General features: G+C 41.0%; 1 protein-coding gene across 1 annotated transcript in view; it reads left to right on the top strand.

Moving 5' to 3' along the window:
* The window catches only part of LOC147891687 (uncharacterized), an 85,675-nt gene extending 81,291 nt beyond the window's left edge, over positions 1-4,384 (top strand). Inside the window, exon 14 of the mRNA XM_087388833.1 lies at positions 4,250-4,384. Within this exon, the coding sequence (XP_087244959.1) occupies positions 4,250-4,282 (33 nt within the window). The 3' untranslated portion in view covers positions 4,283-4,384. The remainder of the gene's footprint in view (positions 1-4,249) is intronic.
* The last annotated feature ends 22,598 nt before the right edge of the window (positions 4,385-26,982 follow it).

Genomic DNA, 26,982 nt, shown 5'->3' with positions numbered 1-26,982 from the left:
TTAGCACACTTTGTGCCGAACTTTTGATTCAGCCTCCTTTTTAGTCTCCATGATAAAGGATAGTGCTCCTAGCACGTATGCTTCCTTGTTTTGCTACGTGTAGTTTTTGTGTGATGAATTCAATATAATGTTATTTTTGTTATAGAAATCACAAAAAAAGTCTTAGAAAAAGTAGGAAAAGTGTTAAGTCCCATACCTAGGGGGTCGCGTAGAGTACGCGTTTTTCCCCACTCCACAACCTACACAAAGGCGAACATGGAAACCCAAAATGGAGGAACCCATCAATAGAGAATAAGCTCTATAAGAAGGATTGAGCCATTGATATAGAATACCATCAAGTCACCCTAAAGTCTGAGGTATGGACCGTGAACATGAATAGCTGTGTGTGTTCCTTACAATAGGTCCTCCTTGCAAGAGTCCAAAGCAAGGCCCATCAAGTTGATATGGTTGGGAATGGCATTATCCAAGGTCTCAATAGGTAGGATCTAGTCTGCCTCACAAAGAGCTAGTTGTGTCCCTTACCATAGGTCCTCCTTGATAGAGTTCAAATCGAGGCCCCCAATCAAGGCCCATAAGGTCCATACGCTTGGGAGTGGCATTACCCAATGTCTCAATGCAATGGTTCCTTTGTGTATATTACAATTTAGGTGCTGTTATATTTGGCATCCAATCCCAAATGTGAGAGTTACACACCAAACAGCCAGGTTTTCATGGAATAACCAAGCTATTTCAAGAGACGCCCTCCCCAAGGGGATCTAGACCCCATCCACACATGGGATGAATTCCAAGAAGTTTTTTATTGAGACTTAATCCAAGAAGGTGATGAGTTCAACCATTTTAATAAATTGACAACTTTGCAAATGAATTGACAAGGATTGGATCATTACATCCAACGATCTAGAGATCCAAGTGCCAATGCCCTAAATATGGATCTACTCATGATTCTTAATATGTTCATACAAGGTCTTCTATAAATTTGATGCCACCTACCATAATTGCATGCCAAAATGGGAACGGGGGAAACGAAAACAGCGGAAACGTCAAAAACAGAGTTTTCGAGCCCAGTCGAAATGGCAAAACGAGAAACAGCAATATTGTACAACTTATGTAAAAAAATAAATTTATGAGGAGAATGGGGAGGTAGAATATGAGTAGGAGGAGGAGGAGGAGGAAGAGTATGAGGAGGAGGGGGGGAGAATATAGGGAGAAAGAGGAGGGACAATAAGAGAATGAGGAGGAGCAGGAGGATGGAGAGGCTAGGGTAGGAGAGTGGAGAGGCTAAAGTAGGAGAGTTTATAGGATAGGAGAGTGTAGGAGAGTGGGGAGGCTAGAGTGGGAGAGTGTAGCAGAGTGGAAACCCTAGAGTAGGAGGATGGAGAGGGTATGGGAGTGGAGAGGCTAGATTAGGAGAGTTGAGAGGGTTGAGGAGAATGGAGAGGCTGGAAGGTGTTTTAGAAAATCCCCCACAAAATTTTAAAACTTTTTTTTTAATAAAAAAAACAAGAAATCAAAAACACCGTTTTGCCATTTTGGAATCGGCTGGCGTTTTCATTTCCATTTCAGCCAAAAGAAACGGAGTTTCGTGCAATTATGCTACTTGCATTATTGTGAACTTTCCTCCATTCATGGGGAGATTGTTGTTCCAGTGTGGCTGCAGTTGTAGGAGTGACTTCAGGGAGATCATCTATCGAATCCATAAGAATGCACACTTGAGGATGGGCTCTTGGGTTGATAAAATTTTCTTTCTCTACTTCAATAACTTTCCCCAGGCTTAAACAAAGTGGTGCAGCTTGACTTCAGAAAGCTAGAGGTAGGTTGGAAAGCTCAACCTAGGTCAAAACCTTTATAGACCTGGGAGCTTTAAGATCGAAGGCAAGAGACCACTAGTCTAAGTACATAGGCTAGTTTCATATCAACCATAAGCAGTGATGCTTAATCCCAAGGCCATTTTTGGTCTCTCAAAGAGGAATACAATGTAGCCTTTCCACAAATATTGAATATTTGGCACAAAAAAACCCTTCTTTACCCAAAATTTTTAAACCTAATTTTCTAAGAAATGAGTTGGGGAAGGAGACCATGAAGATATTGTACTAGCGCATGAGTCTTTAGCCATTGCACCAAATTGCATAGGGTGTCCTTGGCTGTAACAGGTACTACTGTTTTCCCTTGAGGTAGCACAATGCTCCCTTGGCCTTATGCCTGCGGCAACAAAGAACAAGTGGTGATCACCTTGAAAGAAGCTGACCCGTGAAGTAGAAACACTAGTTGGCCCTAAAAAAAGCCCTTTGGAGAGAGCTTGGAAATTTCTCAGATAGGAGCTTTGCTGGACAATGATTAGTTTGAGAGTTCACTATGAAGTGGGCTGTTAAACCATTTGGTAACTCAGGGAAGAAGGCGAAGCAAGAGCAGTAGGAGCTACATGAATAGTGGGAAGGGCAATGGGGGGAGGGCCAAGTTGAGGAAGGGAGGGGAACGGAGGAGGAGGAAGGTGGCTCAGGTTGCTTCCTTTTCCTTTTGATATGACATACAATAGAAATACTCGAAAGAATCAAGAGTGATCACATTGATGTATTTCCGAATGATTTGCCTTACACGTTATCACCTTCTTGAGGTATTAACCATAAGATCAATCTTCTTCCTGTACTGAACCACATTGATGTATTTCCGAATGATTTGCCTTACACGTTATCACCTTCTTGAGGTATTAACCATAAGATCAATCTTCTTCTTGTACTGAACCAGTTTCATGAATCCAAAATTGGTGAGTCAGAAGAAAGAAGATGAGATAATTAGGCTCATTAAAGAGTATTTGAGGATGGGACATATAAGACCTAGTAAATCCCATGGAATGCACTAGTATTAATGGCAGATAAGAAAGATCAGGAGAAATGCATGTATGTCAACTATAATAATTGGGTAAGTTTACCATAAATATCTCATTCCTAGAACGTAGATCGACTAGCTGGTGCTAAGTATCTCACTAAGATTAATCTATATACGTGTTATCATTAGATATGTATTGATGATAGGATGTATATAAAATTTGGTTTAGAATGAGGTATGGCTATTATGAAGTCCTAGTCTTACCTTTTGGTTTAATGAGGTATAGGCATTATGAATTCCTAGTCTTACATTTTGGTCTCACAAATACTCTAGCCACCTTTCAACAAATGATGAATGATATATTAAGGCCTTATTTGGGCAAGGTTGTGGTGTTCTGGGATGATATCCTAGTCTATAGTAAGATATTGACAGAGCATGATACTTATCTTAGAATTGTCTTGGATATTCTTAAATGGGAGAAATTGTATGCCAAAGAATTAATATTTGACTTTTCAAAGCATCATAAATGTGAGATCTTGTATCCTTGCCATATAATCGCTACAGATGGGATTTGTATAGATGGTTCCAAGGTTAAGAAGGTATTGGATGTCATAAAAGCCTATGTGCCTTGGGCGGGTGATATGGATAAAGTAGACTAACCCTTAAACGGTTAGACAAATATGGTCTTTTCTAGGATTTACAGCATTTTTTTAAATTCATATTCGTGTTCATGCTTAGATAGCTCTTTCCATGAAAAAACTTCTTAAGGGAGTGACAAAATAGAGCAACAAAGTTGTAAGTTGAAATAGAGGTTGAATGATAGGTTTGAAACTTGCAAGATGAAATAAAAATTTGAATGATAGTTTTGAGACTTCAAAAAATTAGATTACTAGTACACCTTTGATCCTAACATGCTATTTGTGATTGAAATGGATGCTAGTGATTTTGCTATAGTCGCCGCTCTTTTTTAAGACAAGAGGCACACTGCCTTTGAGAGTTAAAAGTTGAATGAGGCTCAACTAAAACATTACATGCAAGAGAGAGAATTGTATGATATGATACATGCCCAAAAACATGCTTTATATTGCTTGGCTTCCAAGGTTACAGTTGATATTGAGTCCCTTAATATAGTTTTAGAAAATTTGAGTCAATCCCATAGTTTTGAGACTATCTAAAATTGAGAAAGTGAGAAATGTAGTCCTTGTTATGGGCTTTCATAACATACTTATGAGCATTGCTCTTTTGCAGAATGATGATGGTACAAATGTATTATGCTAGTATCGAGTTTTGTTGAGAATTCGGGTATACATTTTCATGATATGTGTTGTTGCTGAAAGAAATGGGATATAGTGCAAAACCACAACAAAATGCGAGTACACAATAGAAACTAGAGAGACTAACTATACCAAAATTGTTGTTGATATAGGTAATGGTTGGTGTTGATACAACTGATGAGTGATGATGTCCACTCGTGCATTCTCAAGAGAACTTAGATGGTGATCTGGACAGGTAAGATGTTGGACGGATGATTGTGAGCACTAAAGGTCGTATAGTATCAAGAGAAGAGGGGTGACTATTATATAGTGTGCCACGCCGATCGATTAGATTGGCTGACTACAAATCTTGTACTATCGAGCTGGTTATAGACCGTACACAAAAATGTGGGGACTGTTGTCCTTCTAGATCCCCCCCTTCTTGGGGGGGCTAATGCATCCCCAAACACCCATCGAGCTTGGGCGATCTTGGTATCAAGCTCTATGCCACTTGAGTCCATATAGGATGTCTCTAACCATTTGGTCTACAAACTAAGATCCTTTCTAGTGTCTAAACTGGGACTCTCTGAATATCTAGTGCCCATCATGGCGTCTCCTCATATGGGGGCCTTACAACATAGGGCACTTGGAATAGTGGTGGGTACTTACATGAGAGGTGGGAATTGAAGCTAACTCTAATGGTTGCATATGTTGTTTTTGTGTTGCAATGGCAAACATCTTCATGATGTTCTCTATTACACAATTTAGGTGTTACACTATGTTTTCATTGTGTGTTGTTGTAGCTCTTCGTTTCAATAATGCGATCATACTTGATTTTGAAATAGTCTAAGATTGCATTTGTAGAAGACTTTTAAGATACGAGTTGCCTTTCTTTCTCAAATTATGGACATTGACAATCAATCTCTTTACAATTTAGTTCTCTTCATATCTTCCTTGGATTCTTGAGAGTTGGATTCATCAATTGGCTATGGAAGTTTTACAAGTGGAGCAGTATGGAGCTCAAGAAGATTGCTTAAATTTAGTATTATTGCATGCATATCTTAATTTGGATTCAATTTTCTTATATTGTGGGACTAATTTTTTAGTGCTATGCTATGTTGATTAATTAAAAACAATTTAAAATAAAAGTTTTCAACAATCTAATTGAAACAATCTTAAATAAAAATGATTACAAATGAAAATTTTCATGATATAGTAACGAAACAAAGGGAGACTTGAAGTGACGAAAATAGGAAGCCATTGCATTCTTGTCTAGTATTATTTATAGGAGGATTTCTACACTTCTTAGTGCAACACCCATCCACATTGGGTATACCACCATCATAAGGCCTCATCAATACAAATGATTCTTCTTGACGTCTTTTAGAAGACAAAATTTCTCTCTTGGCTTGTTGCAAGATGTCCAATGTAATGCACTACCTTCAAGATCTTTGAAGCCAAGAAGTTGGTTTTCTTCCATCATCTCATCACAATCATTCATCATGCTATCTCTCCATTGGATCTTTGTTGAAAAGGGATGGAAAAGTTCTTTTCGCATAATAGGATTCTTTATGAAAGAAATCACTACTCTCCAATAATCTATTATTGGAGAGACTCGTGTTTGATAAGACCTATCTACTCTTTCACCGTCATCCTTATTAATCCAAGACCTCCAATATTCCACATGCTTCTTCAAGCCACTAAGTACTAAATCTTTGTCTTTGTTTACCTTCTACATCAGGCTTTCAAATCTCAATAACAACCATTGACCTAACTGGATTCGTCATCTATTGTAACACCAAAGCCCCATCACAGAGGTTAAAATGAGGTTGTGATGGTTTGGAGTGAAATATCAGATGGTCTTTCCCATCATGTAGATATCCTTTAACATATCAAAGAAGTCAAGAACCTCTTATATAAAAAATGGTGCAGGTTTACTAGACTTACATTCATTGAATTCTTGCAAATAATGAGGCAATGTGAATACACAATTTGCCATGAGACTTTGAGAATCAATTAATCAACACATCAATATTTATGAGTGTGGCGCACCATAAAAATTCCTAGTTGTACCATTTGAAAGATTCCATGGGCAACTAACAATGACAAGTATGCAAACAAATATATGTTCTTGTTCTCTACTCCACAATATTGTCAATGTAAAGAAGAAGAACTCACAAAAGTAGTCAATGGCATTTCCTTAAATCTTTGAAGATCTTTTTTTAAATGTGACATTGATGAATCATGAAATAACATCACATTTCTTTGTCATCCCTTTTACCGCATGTGGCAAACTAATGCATCTCTATTTAACAAAGCATATAATATTTCTTGCAATTTTGAATCTTCCTTACTAAATAAGTAACTATACATATGGTTATCCTTTCTTTCAAGGTGTGTAAAGCACAAAGCAAGCAACCTATTGTAAACTTAGGATCATTCTTTTGAAATTGTAATGCCGATGGGTTGATACATTGTCATACATATAGTTGTCTTGATCCTTAAAACTTTGACCCCAGTATTGTTGCAGTAAGAAGACATTGCTAAAGTTTTACTCTCTCTCTCTCTCTCTCTCTCTCTCTCTCTTACACACACACACACACACACACACACACACACACACACACACACACACACATGCACGCATGCACGCACGCATGCACATGCATGCATGTGCATGTACACACACACATACACATTTTTTTGGGGGGTAGAAAGAACCTTTTATCAAAAGAAATTTACATTTCAAGATGACTCAAAGTGAGACAACTATTGCTCATATACTTAAAAAACTGGAAAAGGAAGCATATTGTGGTTGCTCTAGTAGAGCAGCTAGTACAAGAAAACTAAAAATAGTGAGAGAACACTTCTAGTTGGGCCATAGGAAGATTTTTGATGAAATGTGCATGGTACAAGGAGTGAATCAAGGAGGAACGAAAGAAGTGATAAACATCCACAACCGATTGTCCATAGAGTCGAGAGTTGTGAGCATGATACAAAGTCCATAGAGCCCAATAATCATACCAACTGATAAAATAAATGTAGTCCGAGGTAGTGGTGTATCTCCCAAATAATCAAAACTGGTAGGCAGATTCCCCTCTACAATAAAAATGATGCTGCCAATGACTTATCAAAGCTCAACTGCTCACATATCCTTTTTGGATAAAAAAATGTTCACCTCTAGTGATGCTACTTCATTCTTAGTGGATTTTCTATTTATTTTAAAGTTTATCTATAAAACATTTCTCATTCCTACTCTAAATTGTCTTTTCTTCACTACGGAAAGGGGTGTTGTAAATGTCTTCTATACACATTTCCCGTTTCTCTTACTTACATGCACTGGTGATGCTTGCACACACTTCCTCACATTTACTAATTCCCCAAAACCACACTCACACTCTACTGTCTTTTTCCTCTTGTAAACCTGGTGGAATTTTTGGAACCTCCGTTCCCCCTTCTCTTTTTAATTTCCCTTTATAATTTTTTAATGGCATTCATTTAGAATGCAAATTCATCTCAAGGAGTTGTATATCACAATCACACTCAGCCTTACCCTCATACCTCTAAGCAATTATCAACCCGCCCTTACACACCCTAATTAGTTCTTCACCTTCCATTTCATTTGCTTCTGGAGCTTCTTCTCACCTGTGCTCATTTAGTCCTAGTGCTTCACCTTTGCCTCTTCATCACCCACAGCCTCCCTCTGTCTTGTACTTACTATTGCCCGACTCTATGTCCTCTCCTTTGTAAGTGGACCTTGATCTCAGAGCTTGGACTACCTGATGGATTTGACACTTTTGTACTAATTATTTGCTTAAATTTGCAAACTCAATATAAAGAAAAATTCTATTGCCAATCCTGTTGCTTAGGTCCTTGCCAAAAAAATGTTTGGATTGCAATATTGTCAAAAATTACGTCAATTTTGTTTTCTTAAAAATTTCAATCCATTTAACATAGGCAAATTTTTATAATTATCCAAATGATTGAATTAATTGTATGGTTCATTTATTGATGAGATTAAATCTAAACACACACACACACACACACAATAATGTATGTATGTATATGTATATACATATACATAGTTACATACATACATACATATGTATCTATGTGTGTGTGTGTGTGTGTATTTACTGGTTGTCATTTTTTGCTCACAATGAGTTAAATTTCTTAGTTCCGTTTGTCTTTTCATTTCTTAACCTTGCCTGCTAATTTCATTTTCTTAGAAGAGCACTTGATGGATTCATGGTGTCACTCAAGATTTTCCAGAAGGTCATCACCTCCCAACGGCAATTGATGGTACATGAAGAGGAGAGAGTTAAGTCTCTTAGCGATGTCCATGCCCAATTGCTACACAGTAGTTAGGAAAGTGCCCAGAATGCTACACTTTGACAATGAGTGGTGACTCTAAAACACATACAAGCATTAATTCACAATCTTAACCAACATTTAGAGCCCTCAAGTGGTCCTCCAAAGTGAAAATATCTTGACGATGACATTGGCAACAACAATAGCATGATCTACCTCACAAATGATGTCAATATAGTTCTGGCCAATGTTGATGGCGTTCCACCAGTGGGCCACTGTCATTTAAACAAAGGCTATAATGAGTGCAATAAGAGCTATGAAGGCACAAGTCAAACTTAAGGCGAGTTGAGTATTAACCTCTGGTTAATATATGCGACTTGAGTTGGGTCACCATGGGTTGTGCTAGCTCGGGTGCTGGAGGCCATGTGTTAGAATTTAGATGATACCAATTGGCAGGTGGTGTGCTTCCAAGATTCACAATGAGGCAAGGAGTCAAGAGTAATTACAAGCCAACCATCAGTAGTGGTCTAACAAATCACTAGAAATAAGTTAGAAAGGTGGCTAGCGTGAACACTCAATCCGAGTAGAGTGTCTTAGTATATAGGAATAGAGAGTGAGTTGTAACATCCTTTTCCCAAACTAGTCTGGTCTTGTGGTGGAGAAGCTAGGAGGGTTGAGTCTGAGCTGCTATGCTCATACAGTACAATATCTCAGCCTAGGAGCAAGACTAAGTGTGTGAGCCTTGTATTCTAGTTTTGTACCTATGAGCTATTTGTATTGCAACAAAATTCTTGGAGTAATATAGGTACATTTGCATCTTTGATTGTATCTCTGCATCTTACTTGCATTCCACTTGATTGATCAATGATTTGTCTTCATAAGGTTTGCTCACATAGGACAAACCCCCATCTATTTAGTAACTTATTATTGACGTTTGCTTCTACACCTCGAGTGTAGGAAGCCTAGCAAAGTAACCTTAGGACTACAAGAGTGAGCATCTTCCCATTGATCTAAGCATGCACCTGCACCGAGTTGGGCACATGGATTACAATCAACCTCGGGTGAGAGGAAAAGACCATTAACACTATTTATGCCTACTTTAGTCATTGTTGTTGGGTGTTGTCTATTTGGATATAGTGAAGAATAGAGATGGAATCCCCACATGGAATGCTTGAGGAGGTCACTCACTATATGTAAATATAGCACGTGGGTTCGATAGAAGGGGTTTTTAAATATGCTATAGCAAAAATCCATAATTAAACAAAAAAACTTAGAAATTACATTCTAATTTTCTATATTTATAAGTTGACTAGATTGTGGTTCACACAGGCAAAATTGTCATAGGCACTTTTACTTTTTGCAACCTCAATTTGGAGGCATATGCTAGGCTAGACAACTCCAATTATGGTACTTGAAAGTATCTGATGGAGATCATATTCGTTCAACAAGATAAGTGGAAGTATGTAGATGGATATACACCTTGACCACATGCAACAAAGATCATGCCATTGCTTGAACACAAGTAGAATGGGATAAGAAGGACAATTATTCCTATCACTTAATCAAGTAGAATGCCATTGGTTCAAGTCATCTTCAATGGACTGGGTGAAGGTTATGACACTCTAGTCCATAGTATCAAGATTCGAAGGCAAGTTCCATCACTTGAAGAAATACACTTGGCCCATGGTGAGGAACTCAAAACTCATGCCATTCAAGAAAGGAAAGGAGAAACGTCTTGGGAGATTTTGGCTAGCATTGCAGCTTGGCATATTTGGAGAGCCAGGTGTACAGAGGCGATGGAGGGTATCCAGGTTCACCCTTCCCAAACTATGGCCAGTACTTGGACTGACACAGTGTACACTCTGATGGTCATTTGGGCGAGCATGTAGGGATCCTCCAAAGCAACCACTGCTAGGAGAGTTATTCTTTTCAGAGTTTGGAGGGGAGCTCCTTTCTTCGTTGAGTTTCCTTTAGGGTTGAGATGACATTTTCAACCTCCATCTTGGTTCTTTATTAGCTCACTTTGAGCTGTTTTCTCCTCATGCATTGCATGATGTACTCCCGCATTTGAGCTTGCTCTCATGGTTTTCATTCATACTTAATGAAGTAAATTTCATGGAAATAAAAAAAAGAAAGGAAAGGAGAATTAAATGAGAAACATTTGCAACCTTAAATATAGGTAGAGGCCAAGGTACAACATCTCAAAGAAGTGGATATCAGCATCAAAATCAAAAACTCAACATTAGCATAGCATCAAAATTTAAGAGGAAAGAATTCAAATAAAGGCAACTACCAAGGAAATAGAATTGCTTTCATCAACAAGTGAAACAAACAGTGCAACTACTACTATCATAAGTTTGCACGTTATGAAAGAGCTTGCCATAAGAAGCTCCATGTTAAAGAACTCAAGAAACCCATACTGGTTTTGTTGAGGACCGTAGCATCCTTGACAATATTTTTATTTTTTGGGAGGCTGTTTCACTTGCTCTTTTGAGAGGGGAGGAGGTGGAAGGAGAGCACCACACTTATGGGGGAAGATTATACCCAGCATGCTTATTTTGTCTCTTCCGTTTGTGGGTTTTGAGAGTTTTGCATATTTTCGACTTTGTTTTTCAAGGATTTGCAGGTTCCGTGAGTGTTTCCCGTCGCAACATAAAATTTTCTATATTTAAATTGGTAAGGCAATATATACAAAAATGTATAAGGAGGGGTATATAAATTTCCCCATGTTTACATTGTAAAGGCAACCTATACAAAAATGTATAAGGAGTGGTACATAATTTCTCCTCACCTCTTAATTTTCCTTTGTCTAGCCTTTTCCATATTATTTTCCATGTTCAACCATTCATCATAAGGCAAAATTCTTCCTCCTTGGAGAAATGACTCCTGTGCAAACTGAATTTTAGCCCATGCGAGTGCATTAAATGGGTTCATTGATGCCCATTCCACATGATCAATTGATTGTAGCCACTTATGCAACCATGGCCGGAGGTCACTCATCATGAAACCCCATAGCTTTGTGGCAGGTTGGTCCTCCATCCTTGGGACTATCACATACATGCCAAGGGTATTCTTGCTACACTTGTACATAGAGTCATCCACCAACAAGGTGTTGGTGCTATTGAATTGCGGGTACAACTTCAAAAAATGTCTAAGATGCTTAAAAAATATGGGTTTTTCTAATGGAAATTCGAAATCAGTAGCCAGATAACTTTCCTATGCTATCCACCCATCCAACAAACCTTTGTTCTTGCAAAGCATTTTTCTAGCTTATGTTCTAAATTGGCAAGCTTTGTAGTGCTCCAAATAAACACATTTGCATATGTACTTGCTATATACTATTGTGCATCTTTCCATAGATAGTGCTTCACCGAATTGTCACTGATACACTCTACAGTATCTAAGTTAAAATCAGGGTGACATTTGGCCCTTCTAGGGTCAAGCGTGTTCATTAATACATTATTAAGGTTGAGGATAAGGTATGGATTTCCCTTTCAGTAATCTTCTTGAAACTTTGGAGGTGTCATGAACACAGGTGGCACCCTATCAAGAGCCTATCAATCCTATGACTTCTGTGCAGTTTCTGGAACCTTAACTTTTTTGGGTTGCCGTGGTCCTATATAAGTGAGCTGTATTACCAAATAAACATGCTTAATAGTGTAATTTATCACAATAAGAACTATACTTTCATTACAAAAAGAGAGAGTACAAGTACATGCACAAATACAAAAAAATTATGATTCAAAAGTAAAGATTATAGAAGCGGAATTTTGCCTCATGAAAGCACAATGGAGGATCTACTACATTTCTAGAGTTTTTTACATGCTCAGAGAGTGCATTGTATGTGGTGTGAATGCTTTTCACATCCTCCCTTCAAATCATGGAAGGTGCATTCAAGGATCTTGCTACTCTAAAGCTTTTTGTGGGCCGCTAGGATTAGCAGATGGTATGGGAGTAGTACTTTTGGGAAGGAAGGGGCATCCATTTTCTCCCTTCTTTGCATGTCTAGAACTCCCTGCATTTTCCAGAGGGTCATGTCCTTGCTCCATTCCATCTACTTTAGTTTTCCTTTTTTGCCCACATACATTAAAAAAGGGATCATTAAACCCTGTCTTACGCACATATGTCCACAAAGTTGCAAGACAAGACAATGTTTCACGACAAGACAAGACAACCCTTTCTTACACATATATGTCCAAAGAGTCTAAAGACAAGGCAACATGGCATACTAGCTTCACCATCATTTTGTTTTCCCCTTCCTCCTCTCTTATTTGAAAACTTGTATGCCAATTGTTAAAGGGTTTTTACCTTTACAACATGGCTACAACTAACATCAATAAGTATTTTCAAAGCAACGTCCACACCAACTTCTACTACATCATCCAAATGGGCAGTCTCCTCCTCAACCTTCTTGTTGGTAGCACTCTTTTTTGCACACCCTTTTCCTTGCACACCAACTTCTGTTGTATCATCCAAATGAGCCATATTCTCCTCAATAGTCTTCTCCTCTACCTTCTTGGTAACACTCTCCATTGCATTCTATGCCCCTTGCCCACCAGCTGAACTCTCTTCTCATACATTAAGTGAAAACTCCTTATGTTGTGTGGTAGGCACACATGTGTCATGGGGATTTTGGAAGTGTGCAGATGGAGCTCCTAACTCTTGTGCTACTCCTTATGGGAGACTTGAGTAGTGAAGCCTTCACTTGTGTCACTCGAGTGCCTACCAAATCGTTGCAATGGGGTTTCCACCAAGAAGAAGGGGGTGTGAAAGAGAGAGAAGGGGGAGGGGAGAAGGGAAGGGGTGGAGAAGGAGACAAAGGGACAAAGGTGAAGGAGAATCGTGGCAAACACTAAAGGTAAACAAGGAGAGAAAGCAAACATCCATCTCAACACATGATCAAGAAGAGAGCTTGTATTTTTGAAAGGTTGCATACAACAATGAAGACCAAAGTCAACCACTTGGCCTTTTATACATGTCACCTTTTGAAGGGAGTGTTAACCTTATTCCTTGTACCACTCTCTCTCTCTCTCTCTCTCTCTCTCTCTCTCACTTTGTTACAACCAATTAGGCCCTTATGTTGCCAAGGCATATGATAATTCTCACAACCTTCCTTTTATCTTCAAATGGCTCTTGTGCTATCCATATATAGGTCCAAATGGCTCTTGTGTTATCCTTGCCAATTTGGGTGATCCCAATGACTACTTTGAAATTGAGCCATTTGTGGCGAAAAACCCATAGGGTTTGGATTGGCCAGATTCGTTAGCATGCTCAATGGCTGTTAACATGCCCCCCTTCCTATTGTAGAGCGACAATCAGCTACATTGTAGTAAGTGAGTGGAGAGGATCATCTGGAGTACTGCATAGTTGTCCAATTGTTGTGGGGTGATCGTTCACACTGTGTGAAATAAAACCAATACTTTTGGAATTGGGTGGCATGCATGCCCTCAAAAATTTGAATGTGATGGCCATGGAGATTTCGGACCCAAAGATACACACGCAAGTCTTGGAATTAGGAGGGGTCAATGTCAGGGCTGAAGACAATCTAGTTGTTGAGATTGGGAAATTGGTCATACCAAAACTCATTTGCCTCCTTCCCATCATATTCTCTTTCACAAGTTTGGAACAGTTTCAAGGATGCTATCCTATTCATTGTGTCAGATTCTGTGGCAAATACGCATCTTGATAGTGGGTGGTCCTTGTAGGTGTAGATGTCCACTTGCATGATTTGCTCCTCATGGATGTTGTCCATGCACCAATCATGTATGAGTCGACATTCGCAAGAAGGGCCTACCTAGGATGATTTTATATCTAAGCTACTGGGTGGAGTCCATAACCACAAATTAAATAGGGTATGTGAAGCCAAACACCTTAATGTTAATAATCATGAGAACTTCCAGGGGTTCAGCAGTTCTACTGTTGGCTAACTTCATTACCAAATGGGTTTGCTTGAGGGAAGGTTTCCCCCATGTTTCCCAACATTCTTTTGTGGGGGTTAAAGTTCATTGTGCCTTTACCTCGGTTATGTACAATACTCAAACACATATATAAATGAATGAAAAAGAAGATTAGGATGTTCTGCACCCTAATAGATCTGTTTCCAAAAACGTTTTTTAGTCCATGTGTTGGACCCAGTGATTGAGACCATGGTTTCCAAAACCGTCTATCCCATTGCATTTTGGACACCTAAAAACCCCTACCTGTTAGTTCTTGTGCGATTCCGTGGAGTATTTTTAGAGTTATAGATCTTTGTGTATTTGGATTTCATCTCTCTATTATGCATTTTTCATTCTAAGGTTTTGAAACCTTAGATTTATGCCACATGGCAGTGGATAAGTGTTGACTACCATTTCTCACTCATCGGTTGGGATTTTGGAGTTCCAGTAGAAGAGAGATATTTGCAGATTTTCTTGCTGAGTTCGATTATGCAATGGTGCCCATGTTTTGAGGCATCTCAGGTTCTATTTTTAGTAGCGGTCATTGCCATGGGACCATGATTTCTTGAGCATACCTTATGCAGATCACTTTGGTTGTAGTTTGAGCCATGTGTGCTCATTTGTGGTGTGCATTGGATTGCAGTGGATGATTTATAGGCCATTTGGAAGCATTGCAATCCTTATTGGATGCACTAATAGGCCCAGATTGCCTTGTGGGATGCTATTTTTATGGACGCTTTGCACATGGATGTATTTTATGCTGAGGGACAGCTTTGACACATTGCAGGTGATGCACTGATAGTGTTATGCTCTCTTGGATGAGATATTGGTAATGCATATGCCCATGGACGGTGTTTATGCTTGAGGCATTTGGCACTTATTGGCACTTTGGATTGCCATTGCAGTTGGCATTTTCTTTTGTGCCAGATTTGCTCATATGGATGCATAGTACATGTACTTGAGTCAGCTACATCTTTTGGTTCTTTGAGCTTTGAGTTTTGGTGATATTTCACTCTATTATGGCATACACATTTGGGTGCACCTGGTATTTGGCGTGATTTCTCTTTTGCAGGTACTAGCATTTGGGATTTTGCTTCATTTGCATCATGGCATCCTCTTCCATGTCTGAAAAGGAGTTTTTTAGCATTAAAAAGTTTGATGGGACAAACTTTTCTTTGTGGAAAGAATAGATAAGGGATGTGCTTATTCAAAAGAAGCAGATTAAACCCTTGGCAGGTATTGAAGCTAAGCCTGCAGATATGTCCGAGGATGATTGGGATGAGTTGGATGCATTAGCAAAGTCTACTATTAGACTTCATCTTGCAGAGTCAGTTTATTTCACAGTAGTAAATGAGCAGACTATGAAATATTTGTGGAAGAAACTATGTGCCACTTATGAGAAGGAAACTGCCTCTGATAAAGTTTACCTCATGAAGAGGTTGTTGGAGCTGCAGATGAAGGAAGGTGTCTCCATTGCTTCTCACTTGAATGAATTTAATATTATTTTCAGCTAGCTTCAGGCTTAGAAGATGAATTTTGATGCTGAGACTAAGGCAATATTTCTCTTATGTTCATTGCCATCCTCATGGGATACCTTCCGTACAGCTATCAATAACTCTGCACCTGCTGGAGTACTGAAGTTTGATGATGTTGTGGGTAGTTTGTTGGCCGAGGAGATTAGACAGAAGTCTATGGATGGCAAAAAGTAGGATGCAGCCTTAAATGTGCAAAGGGGTAGATCACAGTTCAGGGGGAAGTCCCAAGAAAGAGGGAAGTCTCATAGCAAATCTAAGGCACGGAACATTGAGTGTTACCACTGTGGCAAGAAGGGCCATACGAAAAAGGATTGCTACAAGTTGAAAAGAGAGCAAAAGGATAAGAAAAAGAATGCAAATTGGGGTGCAAATTAGAAGGAAGAGAGTCCAAGGGAGGACAAAGGAAAAGTGAAGATCAAGGAGATCAATGCAGTTGCACATGATAGTGATAATGACATTCTCTTCATGTCTAGTTTATCTGCAGAGTTTCTTACCACTTCAGATGATGCATATTCCTAGGATTGGATTTTAAATTCTCGTGCTTCATTCCATGTTATTCCCCATAGGGAATGGTTCTCCACTTATGACAGTGGAAAGATAGGTTGTGTGCATCTTGGAAATGACTATGCATGTGACATAGTGGGAGCAGGTGACATAAAGTTTTCTTTTGCAAATGGGTTTGCATTTGTTTTGAAACATGTGAGACATGTGCCTAAGTTGACCAAGAGTCTTATTTCAGTGGGTCAGCTAGATGATGCTTGTTTTCACACCACTTTTGGTTTTCAGAGTTGGAAAATTCAGAAGGGCTCTATGCTTTTGACCAGGGGTGCTAAGTGTGGGACTTTGTATCCCTTACATGTATCAAGGGTATTTGATCATGTTGTTGCAATAACCAAGCAGCCAAGCACTTCTTTATGGCATTGCTGGTTGGGCCATATGATCCAAAATGGGATGAAACTCTTATGTCGTTTGGGTTATGTACTGCATTTGAGTTTCTCTGATTTTGCATTTTGTAAGCACTGTCTCTATGGGAAGCAGACTAAATCAGCCCATAAAAGAAGGGGAAAGAAAGAGTTTGAAAATATTGATTTGGTGCATTCAGATGTATGTGGTCCCATGCCTACACGGTCATTAGGCGGGGCTGAATACTATGTGACATTCATTGATGATGCAACTAGGAAAGTGTGGGCTTATGCCATAGCTCAGAAGAGTGATGTATTCTAGGTATTTTAGAAATGGTTGGCCTTGGTTGAGAATCAGTTAGGTAGAACGCTTAAATGCCTACGAACTGACAATGGTGGAGAGTATCTCTCTCATGACTTTCAGCATTTCTGTGATACACGTGGGATTAAGAGGGAGCTCACATCCCCTCGCACTCCAGAGCAAAATCCAGTTGAAGAAAAGAAGAACCATACCATTCAAGAAAGGCTGCAATGCATGCTTTCCAATGGAAGTCTTTCTGGTGGTTTTTGGGCTGAGGCAATGAAGACTGCAGTGCATGTGATCAATAGATCACCTAGTAAGAGTTTGGATGGTGGTATTCCTGAAGAGGCATGGAGTGACAAGAAGCCCTCTTACTCTCATTTGCATATATTTGGGTGTGAGGCATATGCACATGTGCCAAAAGAGCTTCGAAAGAAGCTAGATCCTAAGTCTAGGAAATGCATCTTTCTGGGTTATGGTGAAAGTGGAGAGATGGGCTATCGTCTCTAGGATCTAGAAGCAAAGAAGATCATACGTAGCCATGATGTAGTCTTCAATGAGAAGAAGATGCATAAGGCACCCATGAGGGATGTTGAAATGAGGAGAATCACTTTCCAGGACGTGAAGCCACCTCCATATGTTGTCCATGCACCAAATGTGCAAGAAATGGTACCACCAAGTACTCCCATAGGTATACAATCAAGGGTAGATGATGGATCATCTATTGGTGGAAATAATGAGCCAAATGTGGCTGATATGCAGGTGGGAAAGCAAGCTAAAATGCCCTTGAGAAGATCATCTAGAGTGTCTAGACCACCTGATAGGTTTGTTCCAGGGGTAGACTATGTGATACTTATTGATTGCAGGGAGACTTCTTGCTATAGAGAGGCTATGATGTGCGAGGATCAATGCAAGTGGGAGTATGCTATATGCAATTAGAGATGAGTTCACTTATGAAGAATAAGACTTGGGACTTGGTTTCTTTGCCACATGGAAAGAAAGCATTGCCATGTAAATGGGTCTACAAGATGAAGGTCACACAGATGATGATGTGCCTAGGTACAAGGCCTATTTGGTCGCTAAAGGGTTCAAGCAAGAGAAGGGTGTGGACTTTGATGAGATATTCTCTCCGGTTGTGAAGATGACCACACTTAGATGCATGCTTTGACTAGTGGCAACAGAAGATATGGAGCTTATGTAGATGGATGTCAAGACAGCTTTCTTGCATGGGGATCTGCACGAGGAAATTTACATGGGGCAGCTAGAAGGCTTTGAAGAAAAGGGCAAAGAGCATTTAGTTTGCAAGTTGAAGAAGAGTCTCTATGGTCTTAAGAAAGTGCCTAGAGAATGGTATCAGAAGTTTGATGCTTTCATTTAGTCCATGGTTTTAGAAGGAGTGAAATTGATCACTGCCTCTACACTAAAAGGGCTAAGGATAATAGCCTGATAATCCTGGCACTATATGTGGATGATATGCTATTGGCTGGCAAGAATACTTATGAGCTAGATGCATTAAAGGCCAAGTTGCATGAGGCCTTTGATATGAAGTATTTGGGACTTGCAGGTCATATTCTTGGTATGCGCCTCATGCGTGATCGGAGCAGGAAACTCCTTTGGCTTTCACAAAAGGAGTATGTTACAAAAGTATTGCAGCATTTCAATATGGAGGGGGGGAAGGTAGTGAGTACTCCATTGCCTCCATATGTGAAACTGAGTCATACAGATAGTCCCAAATCAGATGAGGAGAGGGCCATGATGGCCAAGGTTCCTTATGCATCAGCGGTTGGGAGTCTTATGTATGCTATGATAGCTACTAGACTAGACATTGCATTTGCAGTGGGAGTTGTTAGCCGGTATATGGCTTATCCAAGAAAGAGGCATTGGGAGGCAGTTAAGTGCATCATGAGGTACATGAAGGGTACCAAGGAGATGTGCATCTGCTTTGGTAGAGGAGACATGCGTGTACTTGGGTACACAGATTCAGACTATGCAGGGCATGTGGATAATAGGAGATCCACTTCTGGTTATGTGTTCATCTTTGCAGGTGGTGCAGTGTCATGGATGTCTCACGCACAAAAGTGCATTGCTTTGTCTACCACAGAGGCTGAGTATGTTGCAACCACAGAGGGTTGCAAGGAGGCTATATGACTTGATCGACTAGTGGGAGATTTGGGGATTCATACATGTGTACTGACATTGTATAGTGATTCCATGAGTGCTATTTAGTTAGTGCGGAATTCGGTCTTTCATGCAAAGACCAAATACATTGAGGTCAGGTACCATTTCATCAAGGAGGTACTTGAGGACAAGCGCATAGAGCTTGTCAGATGATAACCCTGGAGATATGCTGACGAAGAGTCTACCTAGTCAGCGTTTTGAGTATTGTCGTGTATTGATGGGCATTGGATAGTATGCTCACTGGTTGTTCTCCCTTAAAGGCACATTGTCCTTTAAGTGGGAGGTTGTGGGGGTTAAAGGTCACTGTGCCTTTACCTCGGTTATGTGCAATACTCAAACACATATATAAATGAATGAAAAATAAGATTAGGGTGTTTTGCACCCACCAAAAGCTTGTGTGGCTCTCTATTTCTTTCTCTCCCTCTTCCATTCTGCTTCCATTGAGAGCATTCTCATCTTTGGTGCAGAACACTTACACTTGCTCCCCCATCTAGGATGATGTCAACCTTTTGGTTCTGGTAGGTTATGGGGATAGGTGAATTAGTGTCATCCCCTTCAAAATATTGGCCTAATTTATTGATGGGAACCTTAGGTAGGTTCATGCCCTCCTCTTGTGCTTGGTTTTCTTTGGGGTTGGTAGCTTCTTAGGCAAGAATTCACCCATTCATCTAGCTTGAGAAGGCTTGCTAGGGGGTAGGATTCCCCTGCAGCAAGGATGCAATTGGTCATCTAACCTCTATGGAGAGGAAAGTGCTAACCCAAAAATGTCATGTGATTCTTGGGGAGGTCTCCCTCCCCACCAATAGTGGCTCCTCAAAGCCGTAGAGGACTTCCTCCTCTCTCAGGTTTTGCAACACTTGGTCCTCTTGAAACATCCGTTCCATCAAGTTTGGGACCTCTAAGTTATCAGAGCTGGGTGGTTCCTCTTCTTCCACTCTCTCTGGAACCCTAAGTACCTTTTCTCCCCCATGAGTCATTAGGTGGTTAGGGTGGATGGTATCCGACCCTTTGTTGATGTTGAGTCTACGCTCAAATTTCTCTTAGCATTCCCGTACCAAGATTTGAGCATCCATTAAGCATTGTTTCTCTAAGATTGGGTTTGGATAAGCTCCCTTATGAGTAGGTGGAGATGTGAGGCCTTGGACCCATGCTAGTTTGTTTACCTCTGGATATGGGGGCATACTAGGATCATCTAGGGAAGGGGCTCATCTGAATGTAGAGGAGGTGGCAAGGGTGGCTATCTCCTCATCTGAATTGTCTTGGATGAGCACTTGCTTTGTTCCTTTGCCCACCCTGGTGACCTTCTTGGGCTTGGTTTGTGGGGACTGGTGTGCCTTAGGGATTTGGATGTGGAAGCCCTATCCTTCCTTGCCTGCTTCTTCATCTCCTTGCCTAGGGCCTTTGCCTGCATCCTTATGATAACTTTCAATGGCACTATTCCTACTTAACCTTGTTTGATGTTTAGCAAATTGATGCTAGTGCTCTTGAGTGGCATGGTCGGAGTGGCTACCTTCCTCAGGGGACAATCTTTAAATTAGTGCTCCACTCTACATCCAACCCATAGGGATGTGGGCCCAATCGAAGGGGGTACTACTGGGGTGAGATCCTTGTAAGGGTAGTCCTTTAAAAAGTGTGTGATACAAGAGGGTGAGATCCCTGTAAGGACAGTCCTTTGAAAAGTGTATGATACAATAGGGTTCATTGCACCCGTATATGGGCATTTTCTTGTATTGTGTGGACCTTGACATGTATAGCATTGGATCAGGGGCCTTCATGCCAAGGAATTCCCTCGAGGCCATGGATGCTATTTGATATATCGAGACATGCTATTTCTTATGTAAAAGGTAGTGACTTATGACGCCACTTCATCATGGGGATGATAGTCGAGATGACCGTGATCATGCTCGGGCTCTTCCCAATCACTAGGTAGTTCCTCCACCAATACTTGGTTGACTAGAGTTATACGTAGAGGGGGTAGTTGTCGGCATAGTATGGGTGGTGGTAATGGAGCATGTTGTGACCTATATTGCCCTGGATTGGTTAGAGGGGCTCCTTGTGCATTCGTTAGGTTAGATGGGGCCATTGGGGCCAGTTGGGGCCTTGGTTAGTAGATCGGTTGGGGAAGGACCTTCACAATTGACACTGAGAGGTGTCGTGGTTCCCCCATCTAGAGTAGTGTGCACAATAGAGCACTTGCCTTGCTCTAAGGCAAGGTCACTCATTCAAGGAGTGATTGCCCGTTGCATACCCCACACCAAATATTGTCCCTTCTTGGGAATAAGTGGGGGTTACTTCGTGCTTCCTTGGAGGTTTGCAATTTCCACTGCTGGCCTAGCCAATTCAATAGATTAGAGGCCAACTCACCCATATCTAAACCCTTAGACTCTTTATCTTCCTTCTTGGTAGGCTCCATACTGGAAGACCTTACCGATTGCAATACCTTAGACGGAGTTGTAGTTTTATCCTTGGTGTTCTTGTCCATCATGTTGTCACTTATACGGATGGCTATCTTGCTATAAAGTTTGAAAGAAGTGGGGTTTTAGATGGTCATGCAACTTTGGGTCCACCAATCTGATGAGGAAGCGTGGCAACAATTGCTCGTCGCTCATCCTCTCATGTGGTTCGCATCAGGGATTGAGGTGTTTGATCATAGCGACATAGTCTCAAAGGGATTCATTCTCATTTTGTCTCACCTCATACAACTGATTAATTGGGATCCACTTGTGACCACTGGGGGCAAAACCTACGATGAAGGCTTTCCACAATGCCTCCCAATTGACTTTCTCCTCAAGGCTGAGGGCCCTATACCATTGGCTTGCCTTGCCATCCAAGTTGAGGCTGAATGCATTAACCATTTCTAGGTCCCAGGGAGCATTAAATTCTTTTCATATTTTCTCAAATCGCTCCATGTCAGAGACCGGATCTCCTTCCTCGAGAAATTTAATTATTAGCTTGGAGATGGCTATGGGTCCGACTCATAGAGGAATTGGTGTTCCTTGCTAAAAATACGGGCATAGTCTAGGGTGGAGTGGCCCCCCTTCCTAGTGTGTCCACTAGGATGTGCATTGCCTCATCAAATAGCACTATTTCGAAAGCTTGAGGGGGGGCACTCTTGTGGGCCTAATAGGATGTAGAAGCAGGCCTCAGGCCTTACCCTAGTAGGGGGATCCATTGGTTCATCGGTGCCAATGTTGGGGCTATAAAGCCTACTCTCCCAAACATCGGGGTTGTAACTATGGGAGTGAGCTATCAGACTCTCTGAGGGAGTGTGTTACCAGGCATATGCATGGAGCTCCTTGCATTGACCTATAGTGTGGGACTTGGAAGCACACATAGTCGATGGCTTGTGGCTAACTGGAAGGTTGGGGGCTTATAAGGGGTTCCCTCTTGGACATCCCATGAGTTTCCAAGCCCGAGGTTTTGTCTAGTGAAGTCCCTCATCCATGGGTCCTCGTCTTCCATGTACTCTAGGTCATGGAGTACAATGAAGATTGTGAGTCTTGAGTCCACAAAAACGACCTCAACCCCTCCCTACTATGCAAGGACTAGTTGCTGGCCCTCCCTTTCCACGGGCATACTGGCAAAAGGGTTCTCCATTTCTACTGAATCCATTCGGTCTAACCATCCAAACATGTTGGAAATAGTCCCCCTTAATCTAGAGGCTATAGAAGGAGCAAGAGAATGAGGTAGAGCTATGCTAGTGTAGGGGACTTTGGAGGCCCTCGAGCTAGTTGGTTCTTGCATTTTCTCATTCAAGCTCTCGGTCTTATCTAAACTAGAGGGATCACTATGTCGAGTCCCTAACACTGAATGAGAAATGGGAATTGAATTCCTTGTTGGAGCTGAACCAAAACTGGGGTGAAGGGTGGGTTGCATGTAGTTGGAAATGCTGTCTTTGGCTTAGGCTCCTTGAACAAAATTCTCCTGGACCTCAAGTGCATGCATGAGATCCCTACGAAGGTACACCCTACCTCAAATTCAATTTTGTAATTTTTGTCAGAGAATTTGCTCCTAGAGCTATCCCTCTAATTAGAGGGTTAGCTGTATGCCGTCGGGTCGAATGGTTAGCCTTAAGGCATTGATTAGTAGGATAGAAAATGACACATGTCAGTGGGTTGGGTTGGTATGCCACCAGGTTGGTGGGTTAATGTAAAAGCACCAGGCAACGAGATATCTCAACTCAGCGGGATGGAACGATGGCACCGGTTGTAGGGTTAACTATTGACATGATAGCTTGCCTCAGAGGGATACCTGAATGGCACCAATCGGTGGAGGGATTGTGGTTATGGCAATGGCTCAACACTTGTTAGATTGGTGGAATAGAGACCCATAAAAAATCATAATTAAGGCAGCGGGCTAGGTGCTGACATGTTGGTGGGATAGAGAGACTAAGGCGATGGGTTGGCAAGATACCAAGCTAAGGCAATGGGTCAACATGATAGGAAATGTCTGGTAACACACATTGTCACCAACTCTCTTTTGATGATTCTTGGTGGTTCTTCAAGTTCTGTTCTAGGTTTGTGTGCATAGGGGGGTTGTTAAGGACCTAAACTACCTACCTTTTGGCACACAAATGAGTGGTTTCTACAAGTTGGACTGTTAAGCACCCAAAACCACTTCAAAATTCCACTCCAATCTTCATTTTCAAGTGTTTTTTGTTGAATTTGACACTACAACTAGTTTAGCAATCATTCTAGCTACCTTCTTGTATAAACAAACATTAAAAAACAATAAAAAGCAAGCGCGAATCCATGAAAATGGCTTTATGGGCAGAAAATTGAAAAGTAAGCTTTTCTACTTTGAAATCCCTCTTTCTTCACTATTTTCCACTTCCAATATTCTCCTAATATCCACTAACAACGCCTAAGGACATGTGCAATGGGTTGTTTTTATAGAAGGAAGCTAAACAAATGCAAAAGCATAACTTGTATCTCCTTGGCGGTGGTGCCAAAGATGTGTTGTTTGGCGGAGACACACTTGTTGTGGGGATGCTGGAAGTGTGTTGACGGAGCTCCTAGCTCCATGCTACTCCTTGTGTGAGCCTTGCATAGTGAAGCCTTCACATGTGTCACTCGAGTGCCTACTACCGGATCATTGCAATGGGGTTTCCACCAAGAAGAAGGGGGTGAGAATGAGCAAGAGGAGGGGGAGGGGAGAAGGGAAGGGGTGGAGAAGGAGACAAAGGTGAAGGGAAATCATGACAAACACCAAAGTCAAACAAGGAGAGCAAGAAAACCTCCATCTCAACACATGAGCAAGAAGAGAGCTTGTATTTCTCAAAGGTTGCATACAACAATGAAGACCAAAGTCAACCACTTGGTCTTTTATACATGTCACCTTTTAAAGGGAGGGCCATTGAGCCATAGGGTTTTGATGGTCTGGATCTATTAGCATGATCAATGGATATTAATACTCCTCTGCAAGCTTCTCTCCCCAAGGATAGTCACTAAACATTGATGGTTGGGGGGCAGACACTCGGCTGTGCTGTTGTAGGTGAGCTCTGGGATTCTCTGGCCTGGTTTCACACATGTTGATGTGGCTATACTTGCACAAGTAATGCACAAAGGGTGGTATTGGTGTCTACATGCAAGCATGTAGACACTCACCACATCCTCATCCTAGAATGGTTGGAATCCCTTCCAAGAAGTTTGAGGTCCAAAAAGCACTTTCAAGTACTTTGAAATGCATTAATGTGCTTTCTAGCAGATTGAAAAGGCAAATTTAGATGACTAAAGCACATTCAATTGCCCAAAATTAGTCCAAAAGCACTTTGAAGTGCTTTTAGGCTCTAAAACATGATTACCAACACATTGAAGTGCTTTCAAGTGCTATGATCAATAAAGAAAGAGCACTTTCATATGATTAAAAGCACTTTTAGGTGATTAAAATCCTGTCCAAGCAATTTAAGGTGCATGAAAGCACTTTCAAGTGGCTAGAAGGACATTTAGGTGTTTGCTACTTCCTATTGTGCTTTTCAACAATTGAAAGCCATGTGGGAAAGCATTTTCAAGTGTATAAATCCCGTACATTTTGATGGAAGCAATTCCAATTTATGTAAGGACTTGAAAGTGTTGCTTTCAAGAGATTTAAAGCAAAATAGAGAAAAGCATTTTGAGTTTTGGTTGCCTGTTGAGGGGTATCTAGGCACCACATTGTAATGGAGGAAGTTACAATAGTCATGGGTTGTGGGGTTGCAAGCAAGCAATGCAATGGGGCTTCCCCCTTCTCCTCCCTCTCCCATGCCTCAATGTTTTTCTCTATATTGTAATCAGTAGAACCTACACCACGGTGGTTAGAAAGGGTTCAAGCCTTCATCATTTTGTTCCAAAAAGGACTATCCACCAGGAGTGCTAGGTGTTGAGGCATATCTAGGCACCACACTTAGGATAGACATAGAGTATGACTGTGGTCTTGGTCAAAGGTCCTAGCATTAGTGGATGAAGTTACATCCATCATGGGTTGTGGGGCATCTTGGAGAGTGCTTACATGTAACTTTTGGGGGTATCTTCTTGGGACATGTATCTTTTTGGGGAGCCAGCTCCTTCCAGCAAGCAATCAACTCCCCTTCTCCTCCTCTCCATGTCTCAATGTTTTTCTCTATGTTGCCTTTTAGACTACTGCAAAATTCCTTCTGGATCAAAAGTTATGGCCATTTGAAATGTGTACCAAACTTTGTCCAAGCGAGTGGTCAAAATGATGATGTGGAAGTGTGTGATGACATGGTAGTGCCTGTTCACATGCCAATTACCAAAAAGTGCCTGTGTGGCACACTATGCTTAGGTGGCACTAGAGAACACCATCAACCACCACTGAGTCTCTAGGAGATCAGTGTCTTATTTGTACCAGGAGCTTTCCTGACAAGTTAAGCCCATACTGTGCATTCAATTCATTGGCTATATAGCAAAACTGAGTGAGATGAGGATATTCAAAGATATGCTCAAACCTTTTGACATGGGAGATCGGATCTCCTTCACCTAAGAACTTAGTAATGAGCTTAGAGATCATGATCGGGTGATTGCATGAGGCATTAGTATCCCTTCCCATTATAACCAGAAGCACTAGCCCCGTTCCTAGTGCTTGCACTAGGCTCCTCATCACCTCATATTGTATTTGTGGCATGGACGAAGGTGCTTGGGGTACTGGCACAGTGCCAAAGATAGGTGTCATCAAGGTGCACATACTTGCTGGTACACTTTCTTGGCAGAGTTTTCATTCTATATAGCTATCTGTTTAGGATGTTGTGAGAAAGAGAGTCTTGGAACAATTGCAGATGCTTGCTGAGAGAGAGAGAGAGAGAGAGAGAGAGAGAGAGAGAGAGAGAGAGAAGCTTGAAGTGAGAGTAGAGTGAAGTAGCACGTTTGGGATGCCTTGCACCTCATCATATCAATTTCTAAAATTCTAAAACTCTTCCCCCCATGTTGGAAAAATACGTTCTTTTACACCTCTAAAACCACCATGTGAAAGCCTTCAAAAATGGAGGAAAGTGGTACCACCTATCCATGCTTTCACCCTGAAATGATGACAACTATGTGTTGGGAGTAGCCAAGAGGCTGTACAAGGCTATGCATGTGTGCAAGAACCAATTCCAAAATTAGTCAATGAGTATTATTATACATGGGTGGCATGTGTGCGCAAGATGTATGCAACAATCCTGAATCCAAGGAGGACAACTTTGCGAAGTGTCACACTGAACTACAAAATGCCAAGAGACTGAGTTGGTGTTAGACGTGTGAATGTGTACAA

The sequence above is a fragment of the Dipteris shenzhenensis genome, chromosome 17, assembly GCF_047967505.1.
Source record: "Dipteris shenzhenensis isolate YYH24624 ecotype China chromosome 17, Dip_SZ_1.0, whole genome shotgun sequence".
NCBI lineage: Eukaryota > Viridiplantae > Streptophyta > Polypodiopsida > Gleicheniales > Dipteridaceae > Dipteris > Dipteris shenzhenensis.
The sequence above is the reverse complement of the archived record's forward strand: the minus strand, read 5'-3'. Positions and strand labels throughout refer to the sequence as shown.